Genomic DNA, 27,908 nt, shown 5'->3' with positions numbered 1-27,908 from the left:
GACACATATTCTAAAAGTCATCGTCAACCTTCTTTTAACTTTCTCAAACCTCAATCAAGAAACGCCATAGTTACTAGAGGCCATGTGTCGAGTTCGCTCTATGAAACGTCACGGTTACCAGACAGACATTTTATATGCATGTTCCTAAGACCACCTGCTCCAACTCACCAAACTTTTCCACTTCCATGTGGAGAAAACTTACCGGGAAGTCCAAGACAATAATTAAGAATGTTTTGGGCGATACAATCTTCCCTTCACCAAGTTGTAGTAAGAACTTAGGGGAAATTGTTATGGGCCGACCAAAGACCCAATGAGGAAAGCTCAATTATAAGAATCAGTCTTGAATATTGGCACAACAAACATAGTAACATGTAGGACATCGTAAAGAGGTCGAACACCTGATCCTAACTACTGGTAGACTGTCTGTTGTTAGATCTGATTGAGAGATTCTCCATATCACGCACGAGGTTAGACGAAAGCAATTTTAAACACCAACCATATATAAGTTCTACCACGAGCCATTTACAAGTATTATCTCACTCTCACTATCAAACTAAATCTCTTTGAATTCATTGACCTAGGTGTTGGAGTGCAAACCTTGAAGTTCATCCGCTCTCCATTGTACCCGAAGCTCTCGTCGTTGCACCAAAAGAATTCTTTCTCCCAACACATCTTTTTTTCTTTCATTCCACCATAAAACTGATTCAATCTAGAAAGAGCATTTATCATTGACGTGCAGGTGGACCTTCTTTCTTAAACACTAGATAGAAGCACGACCTCCCTCTTTATCATAGTTGTTGGTCTACATTCAATGATTGCCCATATTCCACAATGGACAAACAAAAACAAAAAACAGTTCTACTTGTCTTCTCTATATAAGTTTAATCCTAAGTCACGCTCATGTATTTTTTTTACACACACTTGCAAAGTTCCATCACATTCAAATACTAACTTCAATATTGAAGTATTAACTTTTTGCAAGCACTTTTTCTGTTCACCGAAAAACCATAATCGACATACTAGAATCTTTTACAGGCCCGACCTTGTGCAGGAGCAGCAGGCTCTACAACACAGGGTTCCAAAATTTGGAGGGCTCCAAAATTTTAAAAAGTTTAATTTTGTTTACATTAAAATTAATAAATATAAGAAATGTTATATAAAAAAATTAATAAATCAAAATAATATTATGATAAAAATCCAATAGATTAAAAAAATGAGATTAATTTAAGTCAAAGTAATTATAATTAAATATTTTTTATTAATATATAATTATATTTTTAAGTAATATTTTAAATTATTATAATTGCATTTTTTAAAAAAAGAAAGGTCTGTTTTTTTAATTAGAACGTGACCTTCAGTTTAATTGGGTCGGCCCCTGATCTTTTATATAGGGATTATTTTCAATATTTCATCCATTTTTGTTCTAGTACGGAATTAGTAGAATAATAATTTTTAATTAACTTTTAAAATTTTAGCATCTTAACAAAAATTAATTTTGAATTAAAGATAAAAGTTCTAGGTAGAGTAACACAAATCCATACTACGTGAATAAATAAGGGTATATTTGCTCCTTCACTAACCTTTTGCCATCCAAATTTAAAACAAGGCCAAAGAGAAATTACTTGTCAAGACCCTGCTCCCCAAACTAAGAAGAATGAATCTTTAATTTTGTTGATCATTCCTATAAAACTATATAAAATTGGAGGCTAAATAAATATTACTGCTTTTGTGAAACAAAGTTACTCAAGCTAGCTAGTTCAAAAAAGTAAAATCTTAGCCACCAATCAAACATTTCGAAATATAAATTCAAAAAGCACATTCGAGCACTTAATCGAATAAGCTTCATGCATGTGGTTTTATGGCAAAGAAAATTATGGCATCGATTAAGACAGTGATAAACTTTTAAGAAAAGGATTGGGAAAAGTACATAACTTAGCAAGTTATGAATAATGTGATAAAATTAATCACCTAGCTAGGTATTGTTTATTTAAAGTAATATATAGTGGCTAGATTAGCAAGGCTTGCTTGTTGTATATGCAATCCTCCAAGGTTCAAACACAATATGTAATGTAATGTTCTTTTTATGCATGTTTGGTTCACTACTAAGCAAACTATATTTTTGAATGAGAAAATAACCAAACATTTATAGGTTAATGGTTTTAAAGTTTTATACTATATGGAGGAAGGTCTAAGTGGATGAACTAGAATATGTTTTGCTTGCCTAATATACAATTATACTAGCTAGTTAATGGTTTGGGTTGTCTAATACTTTTTTGGGACTGTACTCAAGTTTGTCATCTCTCAGAAGAAAAGTATGTTCTCAATATGTTGGAGGAGACAAGTTTTATATGACAAGAATGAAATTTCATTAGGTTAATAGTAGTTTACCCCCTTATAATACGAACGTGTTTCGGTTTCTTCTCACCGTTGCTAAAGGCAGTTTTTAAAAAAAATTCGCTAACATTACAGGGAGGTGAATTACTATTAACCCAATTTCATTTTAAAAAAAAAATGGGATTAATAGTAGTTTACCCCTGTAATATAAGCGTGTTTCGGTTTACCTTCCATCGTTGCCAAAGGCAGTTTTGGCAAAGGTAGGGAAGGGGGAAAAACAAAATCTACTAACATTATTGGGGTGAATTACTATTAACCCTTAAAATGACACAACCATTTTTTTTTGTGTTTTAAATTTAGATTATATTTACATAATATAATGTAGGTGCGATCTTCTAACTAAAAAAAATCTTTTAGTCTATTATTTTTATTAAATTGTAGTTAAAGAGACAAAAATGAACGTTGAAGTAAATTTAAGAGATAAAATATGTTAACAAATTTTTATTGAGGGACCTAACTAAAACCTGAAGTGAAATTTAAGAGACTAAAAAAAGATAAATCAAACTTTTTTAACATCTCTTAAACATATTTTTAGACAATTTTAATTTTCTAACATACATAATATTTAAAGAAGAATTTAACTTTTTAACCGACTTTAACACATTTTTTTTTTAATTTGATCGTTCAATTGGTGAGTGAGTTCTCTCATATTTAACAACATAAATATCATTATTCAATACTGGCTAAAGATCCAAAATGGTGGGGTCAATTACGGAGACCCAATTTGAAACTTCACTAAGTAGAATGGATGGTCATGTGAATATAATGGAACGGTTCCCCACGTCACACGCCAGATTAGATGAGGAAGTTTCAATATAATGCACATATAAACCATATTGCACGCCGTTTACAAGTATGATCCCACTCACTCTCAAATTACATCTCTTAGTCTTTATTGACTTGATCATTTGAGTGGTAACCTTGCAGGTTCTTCCTACTCCGTCGCAACAAGAGTTCTTATCATCGCACTTAAAGAGGATATTCCTCCAACATCATGTATTTCTTGTTCCACCGGAGAATAATGTCGCCATCTGTGAGAATTAACTTCTAATTCTCACAAATTTCCACATTAAATTAATCAAATTCTAAAAGTCACAATTCACCAACAACGACCTTGCACAATTAGTGATCGAATTATCCAACCTAGCTATCAGAGTAACCTACCAAGTACCTACCTTGAGATCACCGGTGAACTTCATTCTTTCATCCCGAGGGAGGATAATACCAAGGAAGATGTATTTTCTAACACTATGAAAGAATAAAAAATCACGAACGTGAGTTGCAGGGCATGCCTGAGATTCAAGATACCTCATAACCTTGTCATTGCTAGGTTTTATGTTGTTCAGAGCCCTAAAATGCTTTAATGTAAATGCAAGCCCTCAAGTTACCCCAACAAACACTCAACCTTTAATTTTTCGGGTTCACCATGCACAATTCGGGGAAGAAAAAACCATGAACAACTTCCCTAATATCAATTGACCCCTCCTTCTTCCTCCACGGGTTCCTCTAGAACCTTGCCATCTTGAGGACCCACGAATTCATTACCACCATCGTCAAAATTGCTCATAGAATCAGAACTATCACTAATCTCTATAATGTTTATATGGGGAGGTATCACTGCTAAAGGTACCAAATCCCGCACTTATGGGTCAATCACTCAAGTGCGCGAGGAAGCATTGCTTACCTCATCCCCACTAGATAAGTTCACAAAATTCATGTTCGAATTTTCTAGTTTAGCCATGTATAAAGAAAGAATATGAACAAAAATAGTGGGATAAAGAGATAAATATACTCATGAAAAAGTGCGAAAAGGAAGCAAACAAGACGCCGAGGAAATCACCTAAAAACTTAGAAACGACGAAGGAATGCAAAATCAGGGAAGAACAAGCAAATGAATAGATCAAAGTAAGGAAGAAGAAAACAACTTATTGGAGGTAGATCGATTTATAAAGAAGATGAAAGTGTCATTTGTAATGAGAGGTCATCCTTATATAAGAAGACAAAAGGGATAAATTTATGTCCCAAAATAAAAGAATGATCAGAAAATGAAATCAATGATGGAGAATCAACCTCGAGATCGAACAATACTTGAGTGTGTTGGAGGCAACTCGAGGGGGTCAATGAGTGAGCACTTTACTTGGGACACACCTTTGTGAGAGACACACCACATCTCCACCTAAAACCTTAAGGTGATAGGTGTGTGGGTTCTCTCACTTATAAAGTGTTCATTCTTTCATTTTCTAACCAATGTGGGACTTCTTCCTCACACTTGATTCTCAACAGAGTGCACTTGAGTACTATAAGCGGAAATGCCACACTCTACACTAAGAGCTTGAAGACACGCATAGGAATGACGTTACAAAACATTTCAATGAAAATACTGGCATTTTAAGCGCGCGTTCCCAACGCCACCTGCTTCCATTCACCATACTCTTCCGCTTCCACCTCTATAAAGTAAAGGATCTCCCTAAAAACACATGACAACAATAGACCTCAATCCTTGGCTTACTAAGTAAAAACATGGACTAATGGGGGCAATTGCGTCTAGGGTGTCCAAAGGCGTAAAACGACGACACAATCACGAAGGTCCAATCCTACACTTCACCAAGTAAGGCAGATGATCAAGTGAAGCTTCGTCGAGATGCAGGACACTTGATCCTAATCACACGAACATATCTTGTTGTTGAATATGATCTCACGATTCTCCGCGTCACACGCCAGATTAGATGAGGACGGTTTCAACCACATGACATATATAAACTCTATTATATGTTAATTACATGCATGATCTCACGCTCCTCTCAAATTACATCTTTTAGACTTCAATAACTTATGCATTAAAATACTAACCTTACATATTATCGTCGCTCTATTGTAACAAAAGTTCTTGCCACTGCATGAAAAGAGGATATTCCTTCAACATCACATATTTCTTATTTCCAATTAGTAACAACCATTAACTTAACTCATTTTTCTCTATCATCACTTGAGTTCTTCATGATTTTTTTTAATTTCCCCTCATCTCTTGTTTCTTCTGTTATTACATTCTTCATGCTTTGATTAACAATTGTTATTACGCTACTAGGATTATTTGATTGCAAAAGTTGTCAATTATGATAATGTAACATTTACAAATGATGACACACAACAATATAACTACTCCCCAACACAAATCCTACAAAATAAACAAATCTCCACCGTCCAACCCTCCCAAACAAATCACAACCACCCAATCCATCCCCAACAACACACGTACACTACACCCTACACACACAAACTACATAGTACAGATTCCTCACTCCCATTGCATCAACATAAACACGTGGGTCCCTCATGTCTTCTACACACTCGACCATTGTTTCCGCTCGCTCTATTAAACTAAAAGACAAAACCCAAATTCCATTCCCCCCCCCCCTTAACACCTTCTCCACTCACTCACAACAAAACATTTTCCGTCCAAACTAACGTCCCACTCTCACGCCGTTAACCATTCTCTCTCATATAAATACAACAACCTCAAATTCCACCACTCTCTTCTTCTTTGTAATCTCCCAAATTTTCCGACACACTCTTTCCTCACACCCCATAATCTCCTCAAAATATCGTTCATTTTCTCACTCACTACTTCTTCTTCCTCTCACCTCTTACCTCAATCACTTTCAAGAAGCGATTAAAAAAAAAAAAGCGATTCCATTTCATTTCATCGAGGAAGAAGAGCACTTACTTCATTCACATAAGGTAAGTTTTTATTTCCATTTTTTATTTTTATTTTAAATTTTTTGATATTACTACACATGCATTTGAAAACAAAGATGGAAACAAATGAACGTGTGTTTAATGAAAACTAGATAATGAAAAATTTTGTTGAGTAATGAGAGAGACAAAGCAGTTGAGGAATGCTTGTTATGTCGTTTTCGAATAGTTAATGACACTAATTAATTTCACTTTTTCAGAATAAAGCTAAATAATTAACTCTCATTAATTATTAATCAATGCCACAATATTTATTTATTTATTTATTTTTTATCTTCTGAATTCTGAATTCTACTACTGCTGCATTCATTCTCTTTCATTCTTCGTCTTCATCTTCCGACAAACACTGATTCATAACCAGTCTTGTTTTACACAAATCCCCAAAATACGTACACCCTTAAGTAACTAAGCACATTCTCTCTCTCTCTCTCTACAGCTCATTGATTTGATTTTGAGTCGCATAGCATTGGGGAATGTGAATGATGTGATTATAATTAAAGATAAAGTGAGAAATAGAATCAAGGAATAATAAATAATATATTTGTTTGTTTTTTTCTTTCATAAAAATAAGATTTTATTGTTTTTTTAATGATGTTCTATTTTGGTTGAAATGAGAAAAAGTGTGTTAGAAACTTCTGTTTTGGACTTGCTTCGATTCTTTTATTTATTTTATTTTATTTTATTTATGATCTATTTTTAGTTATGGTTACTTTATTTTTGTATTTTTGGAATTTGTGTGTGGTAAAGCAAAGCAAATATTACTTTGGTCATTCCTTGCCCCATTTTATTTTGCTTTTAATTATAGGCCCATTGTTTCATTCTTTTGAGATCACTTTCGATCTTGCTCTGATCCCGAGTTTGCATTCAATTTTGCTTTTTATCTTTCTCTTTTGCCCCATTTTTATTCTATAGAATATAGGACCATTTTGTTTCACCTTTTCATTCAGTATTAACAATGAAACACAGACACCTCGAACACGGCCCGACAACGATACAACAACACTATAATATTGATAATAATTAAAAAAAAATGAATAAGTTCACAGGTATATGTACAGGTGTCCGACACAGGCAAATTGTTAATAAATTTTTGGTTTTTTGTTCAATTCTAACTAACTAGTTATGTTTTTTATGCTGTTGGCACAAATTGTCACTGTTTCATTCAATTCAATGAAAGTGATGATTGTCTTCACCTACCTATAACATTTAGCTACTACCAATTTTACCCTTTATTGGTCATTCATTCATTCACACATAAAAAACACATGCACATGTAGTTTATTTATTATTTATTATTTGTTTTTGTTGTGTTGTTTTTAGGAAAGAGTGATTAAGGAAAAAGATGTTTACATGCATAGCTTGTACGAAACAAACATCAGATGAGAGGGATGAAGATGGTCGAGAGAGTGGCACGCCTAGTACTAAAGAAGCTGTCAAAAGCATTACCACACAGGTTCTTGTTCTCTCTCTTCTTTCACCCTTTGTTTTTGCTTTTCTCTCTCCTTTTTACATTTTGGTGAAACAAACAAATCTTAACAACATTTTGATTGTGATATGTTTATGTCTTCCCATTTTGCTGACCTCATCCTTTGTTACAAACCAATCAATATACTATAATGTTTTTTTGGTTACTTTACTTAGTACCAATAATTTTGATTAATTATTCACTAATTACTTAATTTCTTGATTTGGTCTCCTTGTATATATTTATTTTAAAATTGAAAAGAAAAAGCAAAATATTTTGGTCAAATATTTTATGAGTTACATATTTAGTAGTATAGTGGGAACAGGCTCAATATTCGTAATTTGAGTTGATGTTAAGGAAAGATTCCTAACATACAGAAGGGTCTGCCATATTCTCATCCTATGTGTGGCCCATCCTTGAATTCTTGTCGACACAATGTTTTTCTAAAGTGTTCTATTATTACCACTGTTAAAAAAAGGCAACAAATTTAAACAAGTTTTGGTTGCTCTTTAGTTGTTTTTACATCAGTAAAGTTAATATTCACATTTCTTAATGTTTTTTGCTTTTTGGCCACTAAAATTAATTCTCTATCTTCAAAAATGTGCTAAGAATATAAGATGGTTTTAAATTGCGGACTTCCGCCGCAATATTTCTGATGTGGTAATTGGTAACTTCCACAACCGTATCGAACCACAATGACGGTATGATAAAAATTTCAACAATTTCTTTCATGTTTTTTCAAATATTTTCATCAAAACTAAAAATTTCATAACGTTAAAATTTGGTTCAATTCTGATGTAATGAAAAATCTTAATATTAAGTGATTTTAAGGGTGTATTTTAAATACCTCTCAATCAAAATTCACGTCGCAATGCGCATCGCATCAACCATAATTGCAACACCCGCGATTCAACCGCAATTTAAACCATGAATAAGTACTTTAATAAGTTGATGAATACTACTACTTAAATGTGTGAAGCACTTTTAGATATCTAACCAAACCAAACTTTTGAACCAAACTGTCTTTAAATTAAGTGAAATTTTGGACAAGAAACAGCTAGTTATCAATCAATATAATTTCTTCAATTGGGAAATATTTGCCACTAAGGGTAATATAGTTGATGGTGAGATTTTTGTAAGCTTCTTATATATAATTGGTCTTCCAAAAACATTCTTTACCTGTCCAACTGTAAAGTCATTCTATGAAAATGACCTATGCTTGAAACCTTAGACTCTATTCTGTCTGTTCCAAATTTATTTTAATTTATAGTTCAGAAAATTCAGACATGATTTCCCCATTTCTTTTCTTTGTGCTCTATTTAACAAACATTGTACTTATGCTGTTATAGTCTCTCAATATTCGTGTGACAAATGCTAGCAATAATTCTCTAACATTCTTTACATCACTCTTTTATGATTAGGTGATATTCAATTCATGTGTGCTAATATTCCAAAAATAGAATCCTCATGATAGATTTAGTGAGATCACATAAATTTTATTCACATAAATAGTATTGAAAAATATATAGTTGGAATTTGTTAAGAAAGGTTATAAATTAGTTAGATTGTATTTGCGAAAAAGTACAATAGAGGTGACCCTGCTCATAGAGGTACAAGAGGGTTTTCTTGGATTGAATATATACGAGACGAGACCTCGCGGGCCGGATAGTGGGGAGGAAGAAACGGTTTCTCCTACTTTCCCTACGAAGTCGTGGAAGTAAGGGGACACCGGTTCAGTTGCAATAAACCAAAAAAGTGTTTTCTTAATCGTGACGAATTTAAATAAATTATTTTGTACTTGCTTCTTCTAGAAACTAGACACCTTATTCTTCATCTACCATGTTTTTAATCATCAAATCTAATATATCATTCTTCATGCTACGTATTATTAATTATAAAGTATGAGCAGGTGGATCTACTTCGACAGAAGAAAAGGAAGATGTCACTCTAGTGTTTTGATTTTTGAAATCCTTGTCACATTGTTAAGATATACAAACATTACTTTAATTTCTCCCTAATCCCCCACTTGATAGTACTAAATTATACCTATAATAATATATGTTGGTGCTCAAAATCCACTTGAACACATAATATATTACTAATTAACTATTCCTTTAATCCCAATTTGCACATTGGACGTGTCTGGTGTGCGTGTCTGTGTTTTGTAGCTTTTAATGTATTAATGTTATCCGATGTGTTTTTTTCTTTGTATGCAGATAAAAGATATGGCCCTAAAGTTTTCAGGTGCTTACAAGCAATGCAAACCATGCACAGGAGGATCGAGTAGCTACAACAAGAAAGGACACAGACCATATCCCGACTTCGACACAATCTCAGAAGGGGTTCCATACCCTTATATTGGAGGTGCAAGCTCAAGTTCAACCCCTGCATGGGATTTCACTACCTCTAACTACCCTGGTGCAAGATATGCCGGAGACCGCACCCCTAGAGGACGCGACTCTGCATCAGTCTGTGATGTTGTGTTAGAAGATGAAGATGAACCTAAGGAATGGATGGCACAGGTTGAGCCAGGAGTTCATATTACTTTTGTTTCTCTCCCTAATGGTGGAAATGATCTCAAGAGAATTCGCTTCAGGTATCGTCAATTAAGTACTAAATACCGATACTAAGATAACTACATATGTTATAAGATAAACTAAATCTAAATTGTTAGTCGAAATGTGGAATCAAATTTTTAAAGAAAAGGGTACCTTAGGGCCTAATATTACAGAAAAAATATGGGAATTTTTAGTTGTTGAAAATGTAACAATTATCATGTAGGAGCAAACGACTGACAATACTTAGCATTTGAATTTGAAGCCGAGAGATGTTCAATAAATGGCAAGCTCAAAAATGGTGGGGCGAGAATTATGACAGAATCATGGAGCTTTACAATGTCCAAAGATTTAATCGACAAGCCCTCAACACTCCTCCAAGATCCGAGGCCGATGAGGTAATAATAATCTAAAGTTTTTTTACACAGACGATGTATACTTACTCAAGATTCATATTGATATATATACTTTTTTTTTTGTTTGAACAGCAAAGAGATTCTACTTACTCAAGATTGACATCGGCAAGAGAAAGTCCTATGGCATCGGTCAAGGATTGGACGCCAAGGAGTCACTACAAACCGTCTGGAATGATGGATCAAGGCGGAGGTCACCCCTTTCAAGCAGGATCATCAATGGAACCATCAAGAGCAACCACTTCATCTAGAGACGAGCCTTCTATTAGCAATGCAAGCGAAATGGAGTCAGAATGGGTAGAACAAGATGAGCCTGGTGTTTACATTACAATCAGACAGTTAGCCGATGGTACTCGGGAGCTTAGACGTGTCAGATTCAGGTACATTTTCCTTAATCCATAAAAAAAACATGTTCCTTAATATTTGGTTTAAGTCATACATTCTCTTATTGTGTCATACACTTTCTAAACTCGTGTGCAGCCGGGAAAGATTCGGCGAGGTAAATGCAAAAACATGGTGGGAAGAGAACAGAGAAAGAATACAAGCTCAATATCTTTGAACTATATTCTCCTAACAAAAAGTGGATGTCCTAAACTTGTGGAATCCCCAATTTTGTTTCATTGAGACTTTAGATTATGGAACAAGTTCGGATCCTCGGTTGTTACCGATATCGTCTCTCCGATAAAATCTCAGTCGTTGGATTAATCTAACTTTCAGATCAGAGTGCAGATTTCCTACCATTTGACAGTCACATGACAGTGCAAATCAGAGATATATTTTGTGGTGACCCCATTTTTGCCAAAGATCAGTGGCCATTGGATTTAGAAATCTAATCTTTATTACATATCCAATATTGTTTTATTCTGTTGTTGTTACATTAAATTATTACAATTTGTTTATTTTTTTCCCCCTAAGTGGAACTGTGTTTTGGATTTATGTTTGTCTACTACTTTAGACCAAATTGTTTTGTCCTTTATTATTGCGAGATATCATAGTACTCCAAAAGAAAAACAATAATTGTCATTTACCATGTTTTATTTTAGGCTCCTAAAACAAAATCCTTAACAAAAGATGTTTAAGGAGCACAATACCAAATTAGTAAGTAGATTAAGAAATTAACACTGACTTTGCCAAATTTTCAACCAATGACTTGATAGAAAGATCCGAAACAACACTGTAAAGCTCCCATGAGAATAAAAATGGATGATTTCATGCTCCTATTTAGATCAATACATCATGCTAAAAAATAATCTTAAGATTTCATCTCTCAATCTTATAAAATAAATATTTTTCTTTATAATTTTTACATGAAGTTTGAATAATTTATTCAAATAAATTATCAATGGAAAATTTCAATTTTTGAGTGTTTTGAAATTATTTCGTTGTAGGATAACTAAAGATCCGATCGAGCTGGATGTGCAACCACAAATACATGTACAGATGCCTCCTCCATGGTAGCATCTCTAGCAGTCCGGCGTCGGGGGTGCGCATAAATGCGCCTGCTCAGCCATCTATTTCTAATGAGAACCGGTCGTAGGATGTCTTCTAGTCCGTAGTTGGGAAGCCTCTGCCTTATCCCTCCGACCCTGAGCTTCCGCTCTATCAACAAGACTTCCCGCTACGAAACCGTCCTTACCCCCATCCTTACTAAAACAAAAAAAAAATTAGTTAAAAAATGAACTACCGAAAATTCAGAAATTTTCGGTATTTAAAATAATGAACTACCAGAAAATTTTGAAATTTTCGGTACAAATGTCTAAAAAAAGCACCAAAAATTTAGGAATTTCCAGTAATAAATACCGGTAATTCTTGAAATTTCCAGTACAAATGTCTAAAAAAAGCACCGAAAATTTAGGAATTTTCAGTAATAAATACCGGTAATTCTTGAAATTTCCGTGAATTTCTATCATAAATTTCGCAAAATAACCAGAAATTATTACTGTTTCGTGAAATTTTTGATAATCGTCCCCAAATTTCCGGTATTGTTCCTGGAATTTAAATTTTTTGATAATCTCCTATAAATTTTTTGAAATGCTAAAATTTATTGTTTGACTATTTTAGTCTTTTCATACAGTTTGGGGTGTCAGGTATAACTGTATGGGTAACAGGTTAATTTCTCTTCTATCTGGTTTTATTTTATTATTTATAATGCAATTTGATTTTGGGAAAAATGGTAGGAATACCTTAACTCGTTTGAGTTATAATTCTCCATTCTCGTTTGAGTTTGGGGAAGGGAACAAATTATTTAGGGATTCAGATTTGGGGAGGTAAAGGACTTGTTTGTTTCAGTTTTAAAAAAATTAATTTTTTCTTTGTATTTTTAAAATAGATTTTACAAAACCATTTTTAAAAAAATTATAAGTTTTTTTATTCGTTTTTTCTAAAATAAAACACTAATTTTGATATCTTATACCATAAACATATATTATTGAAGACCAAAACTTAGTTAAAATTGTAACTTTTTCAAAAAAATTGTAATTTAAAAATGATTTTTATGAAAATCTATTTGAAATAACTTTAAAATTGAGTGTTTTTTTTTTTTTGAAATTTTGATATTCAATTTATTTTCATAAATAGATGAAATACCTAAAATCGCATTTTAAGAATAACTATTCAAATCAAATTTCCACTTAAAACTTTTATAAAAGAATTCTTTGTAAAAAAATTTTACACAAAATTATATAACTCTAAAAAAAACTATTTTAAAAAAAACCAAAACAATCGTGCCCAAAAACCATCCCAACCCACCCCATTATTCCTAGTATTTACTCTTTTATTTTAAAACCCTAACCCCAACGAAGAATCCTCTCAAAGTCTTTAGAGTGTGCTCCTCTCAAAGTCTTGAGTTCGAACCCTGCTAGGTGCTATCAATTCTTACGTGGGCCAGTCCATACAGAACTTTGTTCTGGCTTTAAACAGAACCCCCGCTAGTGGACAGTATGATTGGTCCCTCTTGAATTAGTCGGTCGCAAGGCCGAATACTAAGATTTCAAAAAAAATCAATAAGTGGCGTGAAGGGTTATTACAGGAGCAAAATCAACCAAACCAAATTCAAGGAACTAAAAAAAATTCAAAACAACAATTTCACATGATTCTCTATAAGACGCAACCAGCTATAAAGCTTGATGGATTCACCCCCACGTGAGCTTAAGTTGATTAAGTTGGTAATGTTGTTACAACTTGCTTTACAAATCATTTATAGTATGATTTCATTATCTATTCACTTCTTTTGGTTAAAGATGTCCCGTTAAGCCAGCTCAGTTGTTAATTGTGGAGAGACATGAGATGTAGGGACGCGCGGGTTTCAACCTGCGACATCCCACTTATTCACGCGAATTTCAGCCACTAGGCTACCTGACCAACTTGCTAACTATAAAATGAAATTTCAGGTCATCAAACAAAACTTTCAAGATCTTGTTTATATCTATGTGCACAACGAAGTTTATAGTTCCCAACCAATAGTTGTATATAATATATAGACTCGAAGGATGAACGGAACTTACTTCTGGTAATTAAATCTCAATATTATGTTCATTTTGTTCTCTTTTTATTTATTTTGTGCGTGTAGCTCTACGTTAGCAGTGGTTTTTGGAATATAATTGCTCTTTCTGCGCAATTGCAATGGTTGTGAATGGGGGGTTAGCTGCCTGAATCTTTTGGCCACAACTAAAATGGAAAAATCTAAATTAGCTATTGGCCTTTATTTTTAATTTAGAATTTTCAGATGGCCTCTATCAGTATAGGCATCTAACGATCTCACGAATGCTGAATAAAGTGGCCCTGAGAGATATGTGAAAGCTAAAATAACCACCATATTAAATTCTTGAAAAGTTGTTGTTTAATCGCTTGTAGAAGGAGGTAAAAGAGGAAAATCACTAGGCCCTAAATATCATACTAAATTATAATCCTACAACTTCTTCCCACCAAAATTTTCCCACCAAAATTTCCACCAATAACAAATTATCATATAAATCATCATAAAAATTTATAATCCTACAAATGATAAAAACTAACCATGTTCTTCACCAATACATTAATAGTTAATAATAATTAAAACCTTAAAATTCCAAATCGTAAAACCTTAAAATTAAAAACCACATTCTTTAAAAATAGAAAACTCTAATACACTATTTATTTATTAATTATTAAATTTTAAATCATCATAAAACCAATATTTATTTTTATTTACTAATTATTGTTTTTTTATATGCAGATAAGAGATTTTGAAGAATAGTTGGATTTGTTCATAAGACTTCTTATATCTTACTGTTTTTTTATAAATATCATGATAAACAAAATAAACTCCAAATTCATACAACAGAAAGATATTTAAAGAAAAAAAAATGAATGTTCAATTCAATAATACATTGTCATATCTTTATTTTTTTCTTTATTTTTTCTATTCTTAATTTTATTAATTTTTATTTATATTTATTTTATAGGTGCAAATTTTGAAGCTATGTTTTATTACACAATATTTTTTAACAAAAAAAGATTGATGTTTCAATTTGTCTTGATTTGACCTATAGGTAAACTCTAATTTAGATAATCATGTTTCATGCTTGGTAAGAGACTATGATAGAATGGCTATATTAGTTAATTTTTATAATCTCCGGCTATTTCATTTCATTACCTTCATTATCCAAGAATACGTGATAATGGCTATAATAGTTATTGACAAAAAAATCCTAACGTGGTTGTAATATTGGTTTAATTTCTAATTAATAAAAATAATTTAACTTTTATTGCAATGATAGTTAGTGTCTTTCAAATTAAATCAATTAATAATTAAATATTATTACTCTTAATATATTTTACAAGCCATTTTAAATTTCTCAATTATTTTTTACAAATATAACTATTAATTTGTATTTGGTTTGATAAAAAGAGTAAAGAAATATAAAAGACATCAGTTATTAAATATGGATTAAATTTTAAATTTAAAAAGAATGAGTAGTTATTTTAAAATAATTATAAAAAATTATTTTAAAATAATTATAAAAAATTATTTTAAACTATTTTAAACTAATTATAAAAAATAAATTTATAAATTAATTTTGTCTATATCAATACATATAAGGACACTAATTTATACACTTTACAAATTGTATTTTTTTGGGATTATGATGAAAATAAATATTATTAATTTTTTATAAGATGTGAACTATTGAATTCGAGCAATGAACCTAACTAATTTTTCTTCTATTTTAAATTTACATTTATATATTTTTTATTTTTATAATATTTCAACTTTACGCATAATATTTTAATTATAAATATTTATAATAATATATTTAAAAATATATATTAAATTATAATTATCATAAAAAATTATTGTATAAAATTTATCTGTGCATCGCACGGGTGTACGTCTAGTTAATGTTGAAGTTGATTAGTCAAGGTTTGTCTTTTTTCTATGTACTCACTCTATTTTTATTTATAATATTTAAATTTTTAGATTCATTAAATAATTAATGTATCTAATTTATATGTTGAAGATTAACAAAGAATCTGTTGTACATAATATGTTGTATTATATAATAACAATTCATAGAATTTATGTAAATTAATTAGTTGTTTGTTGTCTTTATCACATTTAATCTTAACATTTATAGGAATACTTATTTCTCTAATTTTTAGTAGAGCTGTCAAAATGGGCTCGGTCCATTGGACCGACCCATAAGTCCTACAATTTAGCGCGGGCGGAGCCGTAAAATACCTTAAAAAAAGACGACCCTGTCTTTTTGGGCCAGTCCACTGGGCCTATGTTTTTTATGGGTTGGGCCGGGCCGGGCCAAACGGGCTTCGGGCTGGCCATTAGAAAAAGATTTTGGTAAATTTTGGAGAAAAAAGATTGAGATAAGATATGATTTTATAAATGTGTTTTCAAGTCATAAAGAATAGTTAAAGAGGATCAAGATATATTTTCAAAATGATGTGATCCAGGAAATGGTTGCGAGATGTAGAAAAAATTTGATAAGTATTGGTGATAATATTAAGTTACTTTATACTTTTACATGGATGATTTTGTGGTATTCATATATATATATTTGTGGATAAATATTTTAAACATCACTTATATACGTTTATGATGACTTTTTACTTATGTTGTATTGCATTTATCCATTACATCCTTTTTATAAAATTAAAATTATAATATTGAAATACGGGCCGGTCTGGCCCATCGGGCCGCACGGGCCTTTGAAAAATGGGCCGGGCTCATTTTATGTGGCCCATTTAGCAATTGGACTGGGCCGGGCCAGCCCATTAAAACACGTTGGCCCACTGGGCCGAAGCGGGCTGGGTCGGGCCAGCCCATTTGACAGCTCTAATTTCTAGGCTAAATTAGCTCTTCCCTCTCATGCCTATGTATTTTATATATATCTTATGTATTATCAACCAAAACATGAAATATAAAAACATATTTCTACATGGTATCGTGCTCTGAACCATCCTTAAATTAGCGCCGTTAAACCATGGATGACTCAGAAATTAACAAATTGCTCAAGGTGGAGGCTGAATTTTTTCGACCACCTCACACAACGGAAAACCCCGCCCCCGGTGTGATCATTTCGCAAGAGGCGACACTTCACCCGAGATTTAAAATGTGTTGCTAAATTCTTCCCTAACTCGTGTGAGTTTTAGATTTTGGAGTCAAGGAAGACGATTGACAATGCTGAAGAGTGTGTGGGAGTCTACCTCCTACAAGTTGAAAAATCATAAGAAAAACCCAAGGAGCACTTTATGTGTTCAAGCGCTTGTTAAAAATGACATATGGGAAATCACATATATACCAAAAGGGAAGTAAGCAGTGGGATACAAGTGGGTATTCTCAATTAAATACAATGTTGATGGAAGTATAAATAGGTACACAGTCTGGTTAACTGCAAAAGGATTTACACAATTATATGAGGTGGATTATGAAGAGACATTTGCTCCTGTAGCTAAACTTAATTTTGTCCGGGTCGTATTGTCTTTGGTCGCAATTCTAGATTGGCCACTACACCAACTAGACATAAAGAATGCTTTTCTAAATGGGGAGTTAGAAGAGGAGGTATATATGCAAATATCTCCAGGACTTGAATCACCGAACACCTCAAATATGGTTTGCAAGCTCCATAGATCCCTATATGACTGCAAACAATCACCAAAGGGCATGGTTTGACAGATTTACTAAAGTTGTCAAGCAAGATGGTTTTGTTCAATGCCAAATAGACCATACTATGTTTTTCAAGCACTTGGTGGATGGTAAGCTAGTTCTATTTATTGTCTATGTTGATGACATTGTTATTACGAGGAATGATTATGATAAAATAACACAATTGAAGAGTTTGCTAGCCAAGGAATTTGAAGTCTAGGATTTAGGTCAACTCAAATACTTTCTTGGGATGGAAATTGCTCGGACAAAGGACGGAATTTATGTTTCTCGAAGGAAGTACACTCTAGACTTACTTCAAGAAACTAGGATGCTTGAATGTAAAGCTTCCAACACTCCCATAGAACCTGTAAAAAGAAGCGAAGAGGAGAGTGCACCAGCGGATAAGGAGAGATATCACTGTCTAGTTTCCCAAATGAGACTCACATGATAACAGTGTATATAATTTTCCAATACCTTCAAGATACACCAGGTAGAGGACTTTATTTTCAAAATAACTCAAACAGAGGCATTGAAATTTACTCTGATTCTGATTGGGCAGAGTGTTTATCCGACATAAAATTTACTACAGGTTATTGTACATTTGTATGGGGTAACTTAGAGCATCTCCAATGGTGCAACCCATTATTTGGTTCTTTGTGGGACCCATTAGTCCACATCATCTTGAAGCAACTCACTCCAATTTTCACTCCAATAGTATAATTCGAAAGAACTCATATTGGGTCCCACAATTTTACTTTGTATAATAATATTTTATTCATACTAAATTTTATTTGATTTAAAATATTTATTTAAATTATTTAAATTTTAATTAATATAAAATAAATAAAATTAAACATAAAATTTAAAATTATAATTTAAATTAATCTCAAATGCATGACATATAATTAAAAATAATAAAAATATAATTAAAAACAATAAAAATAAATTACATTACATAATTACTCATATTTAATTTTCATCGTCCTCATGTCCAAAACGTTCCCAAATATGCTCGACTAGATCTCCTTGAAGTTGGCGATGAACTTGTTTTTCACGAAGAGTTGCTCTTCTTTGTAGTCTTGTTGCAAGATTCGGATGAGGACCGCTAAATGTTTCAGTCGTTGAGTTGTTGTTACCTGCATTATCGTAACAGTAATCAAAATCACCTCCATATGTGTGTCGTTCGTCTTCGACAATCATGTTGTGCAATATGATGCAAGCATATATGGTATGCTTGAGGGTTTCCATGTGCCAAACACGCGCTGGACCACGTACTATTGCAAATCGAGATTGAAGCACTCCAAATGCACGTTTCACATCCTTTCTAGCTGATTCTTAGTGTTGTGCAAATAGTTTTCTCTTTTCTCCTTGCGGCATTGAAATGGTCTTGACAAATGTAGCCCACTCAGGATATATACCATCCGCTAAATAATACCCCATATTATATGGATTCCCATTGATTGTATATTGCACAGTAGCAGCACATCCTTCCAAAATATCGTTAAACACATTAGATTGGTTTAGCACATTAATGTCATTGTTTGAACCTGCAATACCAAAAAATGCATGCCAAATCCATAAGGCTTGTGATGCCACTGCTTCAAGCATGATCGTGGGTTTACCATGATCACCTCGACAAAATTGTCCTTTCCATGCAACCGGACAATTCTTCCATTCCCAATGCATACAATCAATGGAACCTAACATGCCTGGAAATCCACGTGACTCCCCCATTTGTAAAAGATTCTCAACATCATTGTTATTAGGCCTTCTCAAATACTCAGCCCCAAACACCTCATTCACGCCCCTTACGAATCTCTCTAAGCACTCAATTGCAGTGCTTTCACCAATTCGAACATATTCGTCTACAATGTCAGCGGAAGATCCATATGCCAACATACGAATAGCAGAAGTGCACTTCTGCAATGGTGAAAGACCCATTTTACCAGTTGCATCGACCCTCATTTGAAAATATTCATCATGATTTCCAAGGGTTTCTACAATTCGAAGAAACAAATGCCTATGCATTCTGAACCTTCTACGGAATTGGGCATCCGTGTATACTGGATTTTCTGAGAAGTAGTCGTTGAATAATCGTATATGCCCTTCTTCACGATTCTGATCTATCACCGATCTTCTTTTTCGCCTTGATGAACTTCTAGATTGACGTTCCTTCTCGAGCATTGACAAAAATAGTTCTTCATCTGTGTTGTCCATAAGTTCTTCTTCAATCACCTCCCAAAAAAGTTTGTTGAGGTTGTTTGAATTGTTTGAATCCATTGAAGTGAGAGAATGGTGATAGAAAAATGATAGAAGAGTGAGAGAATGATGATAGAAGTGTGATAGAAAAATGATAGAAGAGTGTGAAAAGAATGAGAGTATATATAAGGCTAGTTTGAATAACGGCTAGTTTGAATAACGGCTAGTTTGAATAATATTTAAATATAAAAAATACTAGAACATTGCGTCTTATTACAATAGTCGTTGATACATAACAAGTACTACATAATATTTAAATATAATAAATACTAGAACATTGCATATTATTACCATCCATATTTTTCTTTTAGCTTATTACAGTGTTTTTCATGAAATTCACGTTGACTATCATTCATCTTAGAAGTGTCTGACATTATGAATTGCATTGCTTCAAACTCCATCTTTTCCTTGACTAATTTGTTTTCTTCCTCCTTAAGTCGTGCTAGATTTTCCATTACTTCCATTCTTTTATTCCTTGTATCGGAAATAACACTAGAAGGAGGTTCAGTTGCATTTGCATTTTCCTTTGCCTTACCTTTTCGTTTTGCCGCCTTTTGTCCCATTGGACGCTCCATTGGAGATGATGAGTTTAACTCATAACTTGAAGGTGTCTCTGAGTTTAGCGATGCCGTGTATGAACCACTAGCAGAATTCTTTGTTCTCTTTGAAGAATTTTCGGTGAATGCTCCCATCCATTTAGGTTCATCTTTTAAAAGCCGCCATGCATACTCAAGATTGAATGGTGCACCTTCATCTTGTTCATAAAAAGCATGCGCATTGATTAAGATATCTTTCTCTGATGCCCCACTTTTTTTTCCATGAACAGCTTGTTTGTAACACCCAACAAATTTTTGAACACAACCATTTATTCGATGCCATCGAGATTTTAATTGGCCTTGTAGCTTTTCTCGTGACTGCCCACAATATTGGTTATAATTATCGGGGATTCTTAACCAAAAGCTATCAACTTTTTTATCAACTCCCACAATTGGATCCTTTGAAACATTGAGTCATGATTGCATAAGAAGTGTATCCTCTTCCCTTGTGAATACCTCTCGAGGTTTTTTTTTTAACAGAATGTCTTTGTTCTTTTTCAATTGTAGTATTTTCAATACCAACTTGAGTTGAAAATTGTGGAACTTGGCGTTCAGACATAAACCCATTTGGTGTTTCGGGTTCATGATGAGAAAAATTCACCCCATGAGTATTTATCTGTGGTCTAAAATAAATATTTGGGTTGTTTGGTGGCGGAAAAAATACGGTAGAGTTTATTGGCGGTGGGGGAAATTGAGAATTTTGCGGATTAGAATTTTGCTGATTTTGCATGAGATGGAACATAGATTGTTGAAAATTATATTGATTAGGGTCCATTTGCCCTTAACAATAATAATTTGAACTAAAAAGATGAAAAATTTGGTAAAATATATGATCAATTGAAGGCTAATAAGAAGAAATTGTGAGAGAAAAATTAAAATACTACGAGTAAGGAATAAATTTATGAGATAAAATTTGAGTAACATTTGCTTCTATTTATAACCAAATAAATTATAAAAAAAAAATTAAAAAGAAAAAGAGCCGTTGAAGACAACAACTATTAGTTATATTATTATTTTAATAGAAAGTACCGTTGCTTTATATCATAACGTGTGCTTAGCTGGCGGAGTTCAATTTTCAAATATTTCTTATAGCTGGCGTACGACATGGTAAAAGCTTACCGTTGGAGATGGCCTTAGTGACTTGGAGAAGTAAAAAGCAACCTCCCGATTGCAGTTACGGGGGATTGAACCATAGTCCTCTCTATCAAATTTTGCGCCGAGATTGATAGACGTTTTATTAATGCGAAAATTGATCATGAAATTATAAGTATTGATTTTAGGCTATTTCTTTAAAATTTTGACTGGTTTTTGTCCGTGTAAAATCAATTTGTCCCCGGTTTTATGTATCTTCTTAGCCGCCTTTTAGACATATTTTTTATACTAAAATAATATGTATAAAACGCCTTTTAGACATATTAAAATTTTGATGAAGTTTTTGGCCTAACTTCTGTAGTTCATGTCTCCCAGTTGGATGCAACAGCAGTGTTCGTTCAGCTTAGCAAGACGGAACTGGTCTCCGAGTTTCTTTTATTGATGGAAAATTTAGAGAAAAATAATGGTCCGGTTTTGCATCCGCTGTCAAAACTTTTGGATGGGGGAAATACGTTTGCTGTTAATTATGATACTTACAAAGAAATTTGTGGTTTACCATTGTCAGAAAATTTGTTTGCTATGCAAGCAAATGCTGTTAGAACTACAAGGTATAGCATAAGTGGAAAATTTAAGAGTGATTGATTGCAATGTAGCACTGAGGATTTAAGAACATGGATTTTAATTTTAACTTTTGTATTGATTATAATATGGAAGTCCTATCTATCTATAACATTAGATCGCTTCTTTTTAATTCTTTCGCTGTTATTTTTGTGTCAATTTTTCTTTTTATTTACAAATTTCATAAACATTAAATGATCTATTATAAAAATAAAGTTATGTTGAGTAATATATTACTATACTACAAATCTACAACTATTTTATTTATGAGTATTCACTTGCTTTTGATTTTGATTGCTGAATTAATGTGATGTCAATTTTACAATGAATAGGCAGGTTTTTTTTTTTAAATATATTTTTTTTTGTTTATTATAGAAAATATGTTATGGTCTCAAAAATTTAATGGAAATATGTTATAGTCTCAACCATTTAATGGGGTGGGGGTTGAAAATTAGAAAGCCTGGGTCTGAGTAGTCTGGCCTACTAATCTACATAAAAGCCTATTTTATTTAAACATTTATAAATAAATCATTCAACTAATGTTTAAATTGATTAATAAATTAAAATATCAATTAGACTAAATGCTTATTTGTATTTACTTATTCACGTTTACCTATTAACATAAGTTTTACTATACTGTTTGTTTAAGAGAACTTATAAAAACTACTAATGACATTGCTCATAAGTTTTTTTGAACTTATCTTCATAAGTTCATCGAAATAATAAGATTTAATTTTGTTTTTTATTTCAAAATACAAATAAAATATAATAATAATAATAATAATAATAATAATAATAATAATAATAATAAATTTACACTTATTTAATTAAATAGAACGGTCTGAAAGACCTAAAAGACTTTTTTTATAGCCTGTGACTTAGCATTTTTAACTAAATAGACTTATAAAAAAATATAGGTATCTTCTGCTTAAAAAAAGATGGTCTGAACTTGTGTAGGCTAGACCGTATGCCCCTGTTAATTAGCATGGTCTATTCCCACCTCTAACCACAGGGCTTGATGTTAATGCTTTTAATATGGTATACTTTTAATTGAAATTTGTTTATTCTACTATAACGTTTTGATTTTTTTTTTTATCTTACTGCTAATACTTTTAATTGAAATTTTTGGATCTAATTTTTGTATATTTGTATAACTAAATAATTATAGTATATATTATGCTTTTAATTGATGTTAATGCATTTTAATTATATGCTAAATATAATTATATTTTAAATATAGTTTGCAATTTATATGTTATTTCAATTATATTTTAAATATATTTCAATATTTTAGAATAAATTTAATATTTATATAATTCTTAAAAAAATATTTGAATATTAAAAAAATATAAACAAATTTTAATAGATGTATTATTACTTTCAATATTAATATATATTTGAATTTATCAACTATAAGAAATATGTAAGAAATGTATCAACTATATAATAAATATTTATATAGTTGATTATTTAAATATTTCTCATTTGTACAAATTTGTTTTAGTTGATTATTTAATACATTTTAAAAATTTTTAAAGTCCTTTATAGTTGGTAATTTATTTAATAAATATTTAATATTAATTGATATCAATTTGAAATATATATTAAAAATTTACATTTGATATCTATTTATTATTTAAAATGTATTATTATTTAATATTTTATTCTATTTCAAATGAATCAAATCTGCCGTGACACAACTATTGAGGCGGTTCAAACTGCCATAACCTTCAATATAACCGCCATAACTTGTCATTTTTCTTGTAGTAGACAAACTCTCAATTAAGAAATAATGTTTGGGAATTAATTTCAAGATGCGAATGTCATTGGTACCAAATGGATTTACACGAACAAATCTGATGAAAGTGATAATGTAACAAGGAACAAGGCACATTTAGTTGCTCTAGGGTACACTCAAATAGAAGGAGTATATTTTAATAAGACATTTGATCCATTAGCTCGTCTTGAGACTATTAGATTATTACTCGGAGGCTCTTGTATGTTTAGATTCAGTTTAAAGCAAGCTCCAAGAACTTGGTCTGATAGATTAACTGAGTTCATGATCAACAATGGATACAATAGAGGTGGAATAGATAAAACCTTACTTGTGAAGAATGATAGAGGAAAACTCATGATAGCCCATATTTATGTTGATGAAATTGTCTTTAGTCGAATGTTAAACAAGATGGTGGAATATTTTGTCCAACAAATGCAGTCTGAATTTGAGATGAGCAAATGGAAGACAATATCTTTGTATCTCAAAGCAAGTGTGCAAAAAGTATAGTGAAGAAGTTTAGGCTTGAAAAGGCAAGTCATAAGAGAACTTCTGGTATAACACATGTGAAATTAACTAGAGATGATTATGGTGTTAATGTGGACCAAGTATATACATAAGCATGATTGAAAGTTTGCTCTATCTCACAGCAAACAGACCTGACATCACATTTTTTGTAGGTGTTTGTACTAGATACCAAGTTAAACCCAAGGTCATCCATCTCACTCAAGTAAAAAGAATAACAAAGTACATAAGTGGGACTTGTGACTATGGTATTCTCTATTCTCATGATACTAACTTAATACTAGTATGGTATTGGGATGCTGATTGGGCTGAGAGTGTTGATGTTAGAAAAATCACATATGGTGGATGCTTCTTTATTGGCAACAACTTAATCTCTTGGTTCAGCAAGAAGCAGAATTGTGTCTCATTATCTACTGCAGAAGTTGAGTACATTTCTGCAGGGAGCACTTGCATTCAATTGCTCTGGATGAAACAGATGTTGGAAGAGTACAATGTCGAATAAGATGTCATGACATTATATTGTGACAATTTGAGTGCTATTAATGTTTCAAAGAATCATGTCCAACACATTAAAACCAAGCATATTGACATTCGTCATTATTTCATCAGGGAACTTGTGGAAAATGAAATTGTAAACCTTAAGCATATAGCAACAAAGAAACAGTTAGCTGACATATTCATTAAAGCTTTAAATGCAGCTCAATTTGAAAAGCTAAGGGGCACTCCTGGTATTTGCATGTATGAGAACTTATAACAATTAATGCAAAGGAGGCGTGCAAAAGGAAATTTTCTTTCACTCTCTTACGATCATTGTTGCATGTGAAACAAGGCATATCATTCCTATTTCAGTTTATTATTATAACTTCTCCAATTATGCATGCTTGAACTTTTGTATCTCTATTTATTGTTCTAACATTACTGTCTGTCAACCTCTCTCTAAAGTTCTTCAATCTTACACTAAAATGAGTAAATTCTTTGAAGAAACTAAGACCTTTGAACCTAAAACGGTTACTAACACATATGGGGTCAAGATGCTAGTAGTAAAAATGTGGGAGAAAGATACTACAAAGATATATAAGGTTTCTGAATCAAGTAGCAAGCTTGATGAATAAGATGTGGTACTCAATGTTGTTCCTCTTCAAATGATTGTTCCAAAAACAAAAACTAAGAGTGCTAACATCAAGAAGAAAAGAACAATTAAAAAGGTAAGCCCCTCTGACAAATACACATATGTGCATGTTCATGATGATAAGCCTGTTGAACATGTGGTTAATGAAGATGATACTATTGTTACTGAAAATGATAATAAACCTGTTGAAACAAATATTGACTAAACTATTGAACCACATGTTGAACCATTTGTTGAACCTCATACTGAACCCTCCACTACAAAAACTATTGTTGATATACATGTATTTGATACATATGAGAATGAAATATGGGATAAATATGACGATTCATGTGAAGATTTGAGGGATGGGAACCCTCAAAATGAAGAATTTGAGGTTCAAAGTGAAAGGAATGTAGAAGTTGATGAGGATGATGACATTCCTATTGCCAAAATAATTAAGAGAATCATTGAGAATGTAACCAAGTCTCAAGACAAGGATACTCAAGGAAAGGTTAAAGAAGTGGTGGATGTGGATGAAGAGATTGAAGCTGATGAAGAACCTGTTGTTACTATGATGATAAGTATAGCTAGGTATGTTGCATATAGGGTACAAGAGAAGAAAAAGGAGAAAGATGTAACTCCCAAATCCTCTATGAAGGATATTGTGACTAAGAAGGACAAAACTCCAAAATGAAAGTTTGTGATAAAGAGAAGAAAGGTAGAAAGTAAAGTTGTTGAGAAGAATTCTATAAAGGGAAAGCTTGTACAATCAAGCGACTATGAGACAAATGTTGAAGAAGATGTCCAAGACATTGTGTCCACCATAAGTAGAAATGTTGGTGGAAAGATAATTCTTGTGAATGTTTCTGCTGCCTCCATGGATAATGTTTCATTTAATTCTGAAACATGTGTTTAGAAGTGGAAGTATGTTTTCAAAAAAGCATTGCTTGTGAAATAAAGCTAGATACAAAAGCTCTTTATTGTAAATAAATTATGGATTTGTAGAAAGCTATTTGGGTAGTGAAAACTACTGATGTTTGTCCTTGCTATGAAAAGTTGGTCAAGGAATTTGTTGTGAACATTACTGGTGAGTGTGATATTGCATGAAGAAAGGAGTATAGAAAGGTGTATGTAAGAGGAAAATGTGTAAAAATTTTGCCTTTCATTATTAATGAGTATTTGGGCAGAAGCAAGTCTGCAGGGTCAAATAAGGTTCCAACTATTGACAAGATTGCTAAAGATATAACTAATGGGCAAATGAAACAATGTGCTAAGAAAGGATTGCACTCTAGTGGAAGCTTGAGTGTGAATTATGTTATTCTGAATAGGATTGATGCAGCTAATTGGGCACCTACAAAGCACATTTCAAATATAAGCACATTTCAGATATAACCACTCATTTAAACATCAATTGTGACATTCTTAAAACAAAACAACATCAAAATCAACAAACACAAAATCATACCTTATACATACCACAACCATAAAAGTGATTACTTGGGTTCGCATCAGTTCATGTCGTCATCAGTGGAGCATCAAGACCATATTTGCATTCGTAACTCATTGAATGAAATCTAATGTTACTCTTGCTAACAAAGTTTTGATACATTTTCGGTTTGGGGATGATGATTGGAGGAATAAGAAAATTGGGGATGATGATGGAGGAAGAATACGAGGAAGAAGAAGATATGTTCTTCTTTCGTTGATTTCAAATATAGGGTTTATTTGCTGGTAAGAAAGAGGAAGAAGAATTTGTGTTCTTCGTGTTCTTGGATTTGTTCGTCTTATGTGTTTCTTTTCATTTGAATAAATGCATAATTGTTTATTTCATTTAAAATAATTTTAAAAAAAAGGAAGAAAACAATTACTTTAAATAAAATATTGAAATAAATGTGACGGGGCTCCACGGTACACTTATCATGTCATTAATGAGGCTGCCACCTGTGCAAAATGGAAGGGGGTCAACTAAATTTCAAGTGATGTAAAATTCAAGGACAAAAAATATGGTTTTTAAGATGGAGGACAAAAAGTCACAAATCATCAAAGTATGGGGACCAAAAGCGCATTTAGGATTTTATTTATTTCACTTGACTATGTTTTGTGGTCGTCAACATGAATCAGGAATACAAAAACTTACCATGGCCACAAAATTAAAAGATAACAAGTGGATTTTGATAGGTAGATTTTGAATCCAAAATTAAAGATGAATAAGTGG

The 27,908-nt window shown here is 32.3% G+C and overlaps 3 protein-coding genes across 3 annotated transcripts; 1 reads left to right on the top strand and 2 right to left on the bottom strand.

Moving 5' to 3' along the window:
- The first annotated feature begins 5,806 nt into the window (after nt 1-5,806).
- LOC131624464 (protein BREVIS RADIX-like) lies at nt 5,807-11,645 on the top strand. Its single transcript, XM_058895397.1, has 6 exons — nt 5,807-6,132; nt 7,468-7,600; nt 9,829-10,208; nt 10,433-10,565; nt 10,656-10,960; nt 11,061-11,645. The coding sequence occupies exons 2-6, from the start codon at nt 7,490-7,492 to the stop codon at nt 11,137-11,139; spliced, it is 1,008 nt and encodes a 335-aa protein (XP_058751380.1). The 5' UTR covers nt 5,807-6,132; nt 7,468-7,489; the 3' UTR covers nt 11,140-11,645.
- A 7,408-nt stretch (nt 11,646-19,053) lies between these two features.
- LOC131624451 (uncharacterized) lies at nt 19,054-19,998 on the bottom strand. The gene has a single exon (XM_058895386.1). It carries the CDS (start codon nt 19,996-19,998, stop codon nt 19,054-19,056), a length of 945 nt encoding a protein of 314 aa, XP_058751369.1.
- Nucleotides 19,999-20,264: 266 nt separating this feature from the next.
- Nucleotides 20,265-21,348, bottom strand: LOC131624450 (glutathione S-transferase T2-like). The gene is made up of 2 exons (XM_058895385.1): nt 21,097-21,348; nt 20,265-20,972 (listed from the first exon to the last, which is right to left on the bottom strand). The coding sequence occupies exons 1-2, from the start codon at nt 21,346-21,348 to the stop codon at nt 20,265-20,267; spliced, it is 960 nt and encodes a 319-aa protein (XP_058751368.1).
- Nucleotides 21,349-27,908: the final 6,560 nt, after the last annotated feature.

Source organism: Vicia villosa, unplaced genomic scaffold (genome assembly GCF_029867415.1).
Source record: "Vicia villosa cultivar HV-30 ecotype Madison, WI unplaced genomic scaffold, Vvil1.0 ctg.000131F_1_1_1, whole genome shotgun sequence".
NCBI classification, from domain to species: domain Eukaryota; kingdom Viridiplantae; phylum Streptophyta; class Magnoliopsida; order Fabales; family Fabaceae; genus Vicia; species Vicia villosa.
The sequence above is the reverse complement of the archived record's forward strand: the minus strand, read 5'-3'. Positions and strand labels throughout refer to the sequence as shown.

What these genes read in the sequence shown, in the direction of transcription:
- LOC131624451 (XM_058895386.1), bottom strand. Translation starts at nt 19,998, where the DNA reads ATGGATTCAAACAATTCAAACAACCTCAACAAACTTTTTTGGGAGGTG.
- LOC131624464 (XM_058895397.1), top strand. Translation starts at nt 7,490, where the DNA reads ATGTTTACATGCATAGCTTGTACGAAACAAACATCAGATGAGAGGGAT. An exon ending in TCAAAAGCATTACCACACAG is followed by an intron (nt 7,601 to 9,828) that starts GTTCTTGTTCTC and finishes CTTTGTATGCAG; the next exon opens with ATAAAAGATATGGCCCTAAA. An exon ending in CTTAGACGTGTCAGATTCAG is followed by an intron (nt 10,961 to 11,060) that starts GTACATTTTCCT and finishes ACTCGTGTGCAG; the next exon opens with CCGGGAAAGATTCGGCGAGG.
- LOC131624450 (XM_058895385.1), bottom strand. Translation starts at nt 21,348, where the DNA reads ATGGACCCTAATCAATATAATTTTCAACAATCTATGTTCCATCTCATG. An exon ending in TTCCACAATTTTCAACTCAA is followed by an intron (nt 20,973 to 21,096) that starts GTTGGTATTGAA and finishes AATGTTTCAAAG; the next exon opens with GATCCAATTGTGGGAGTTGA.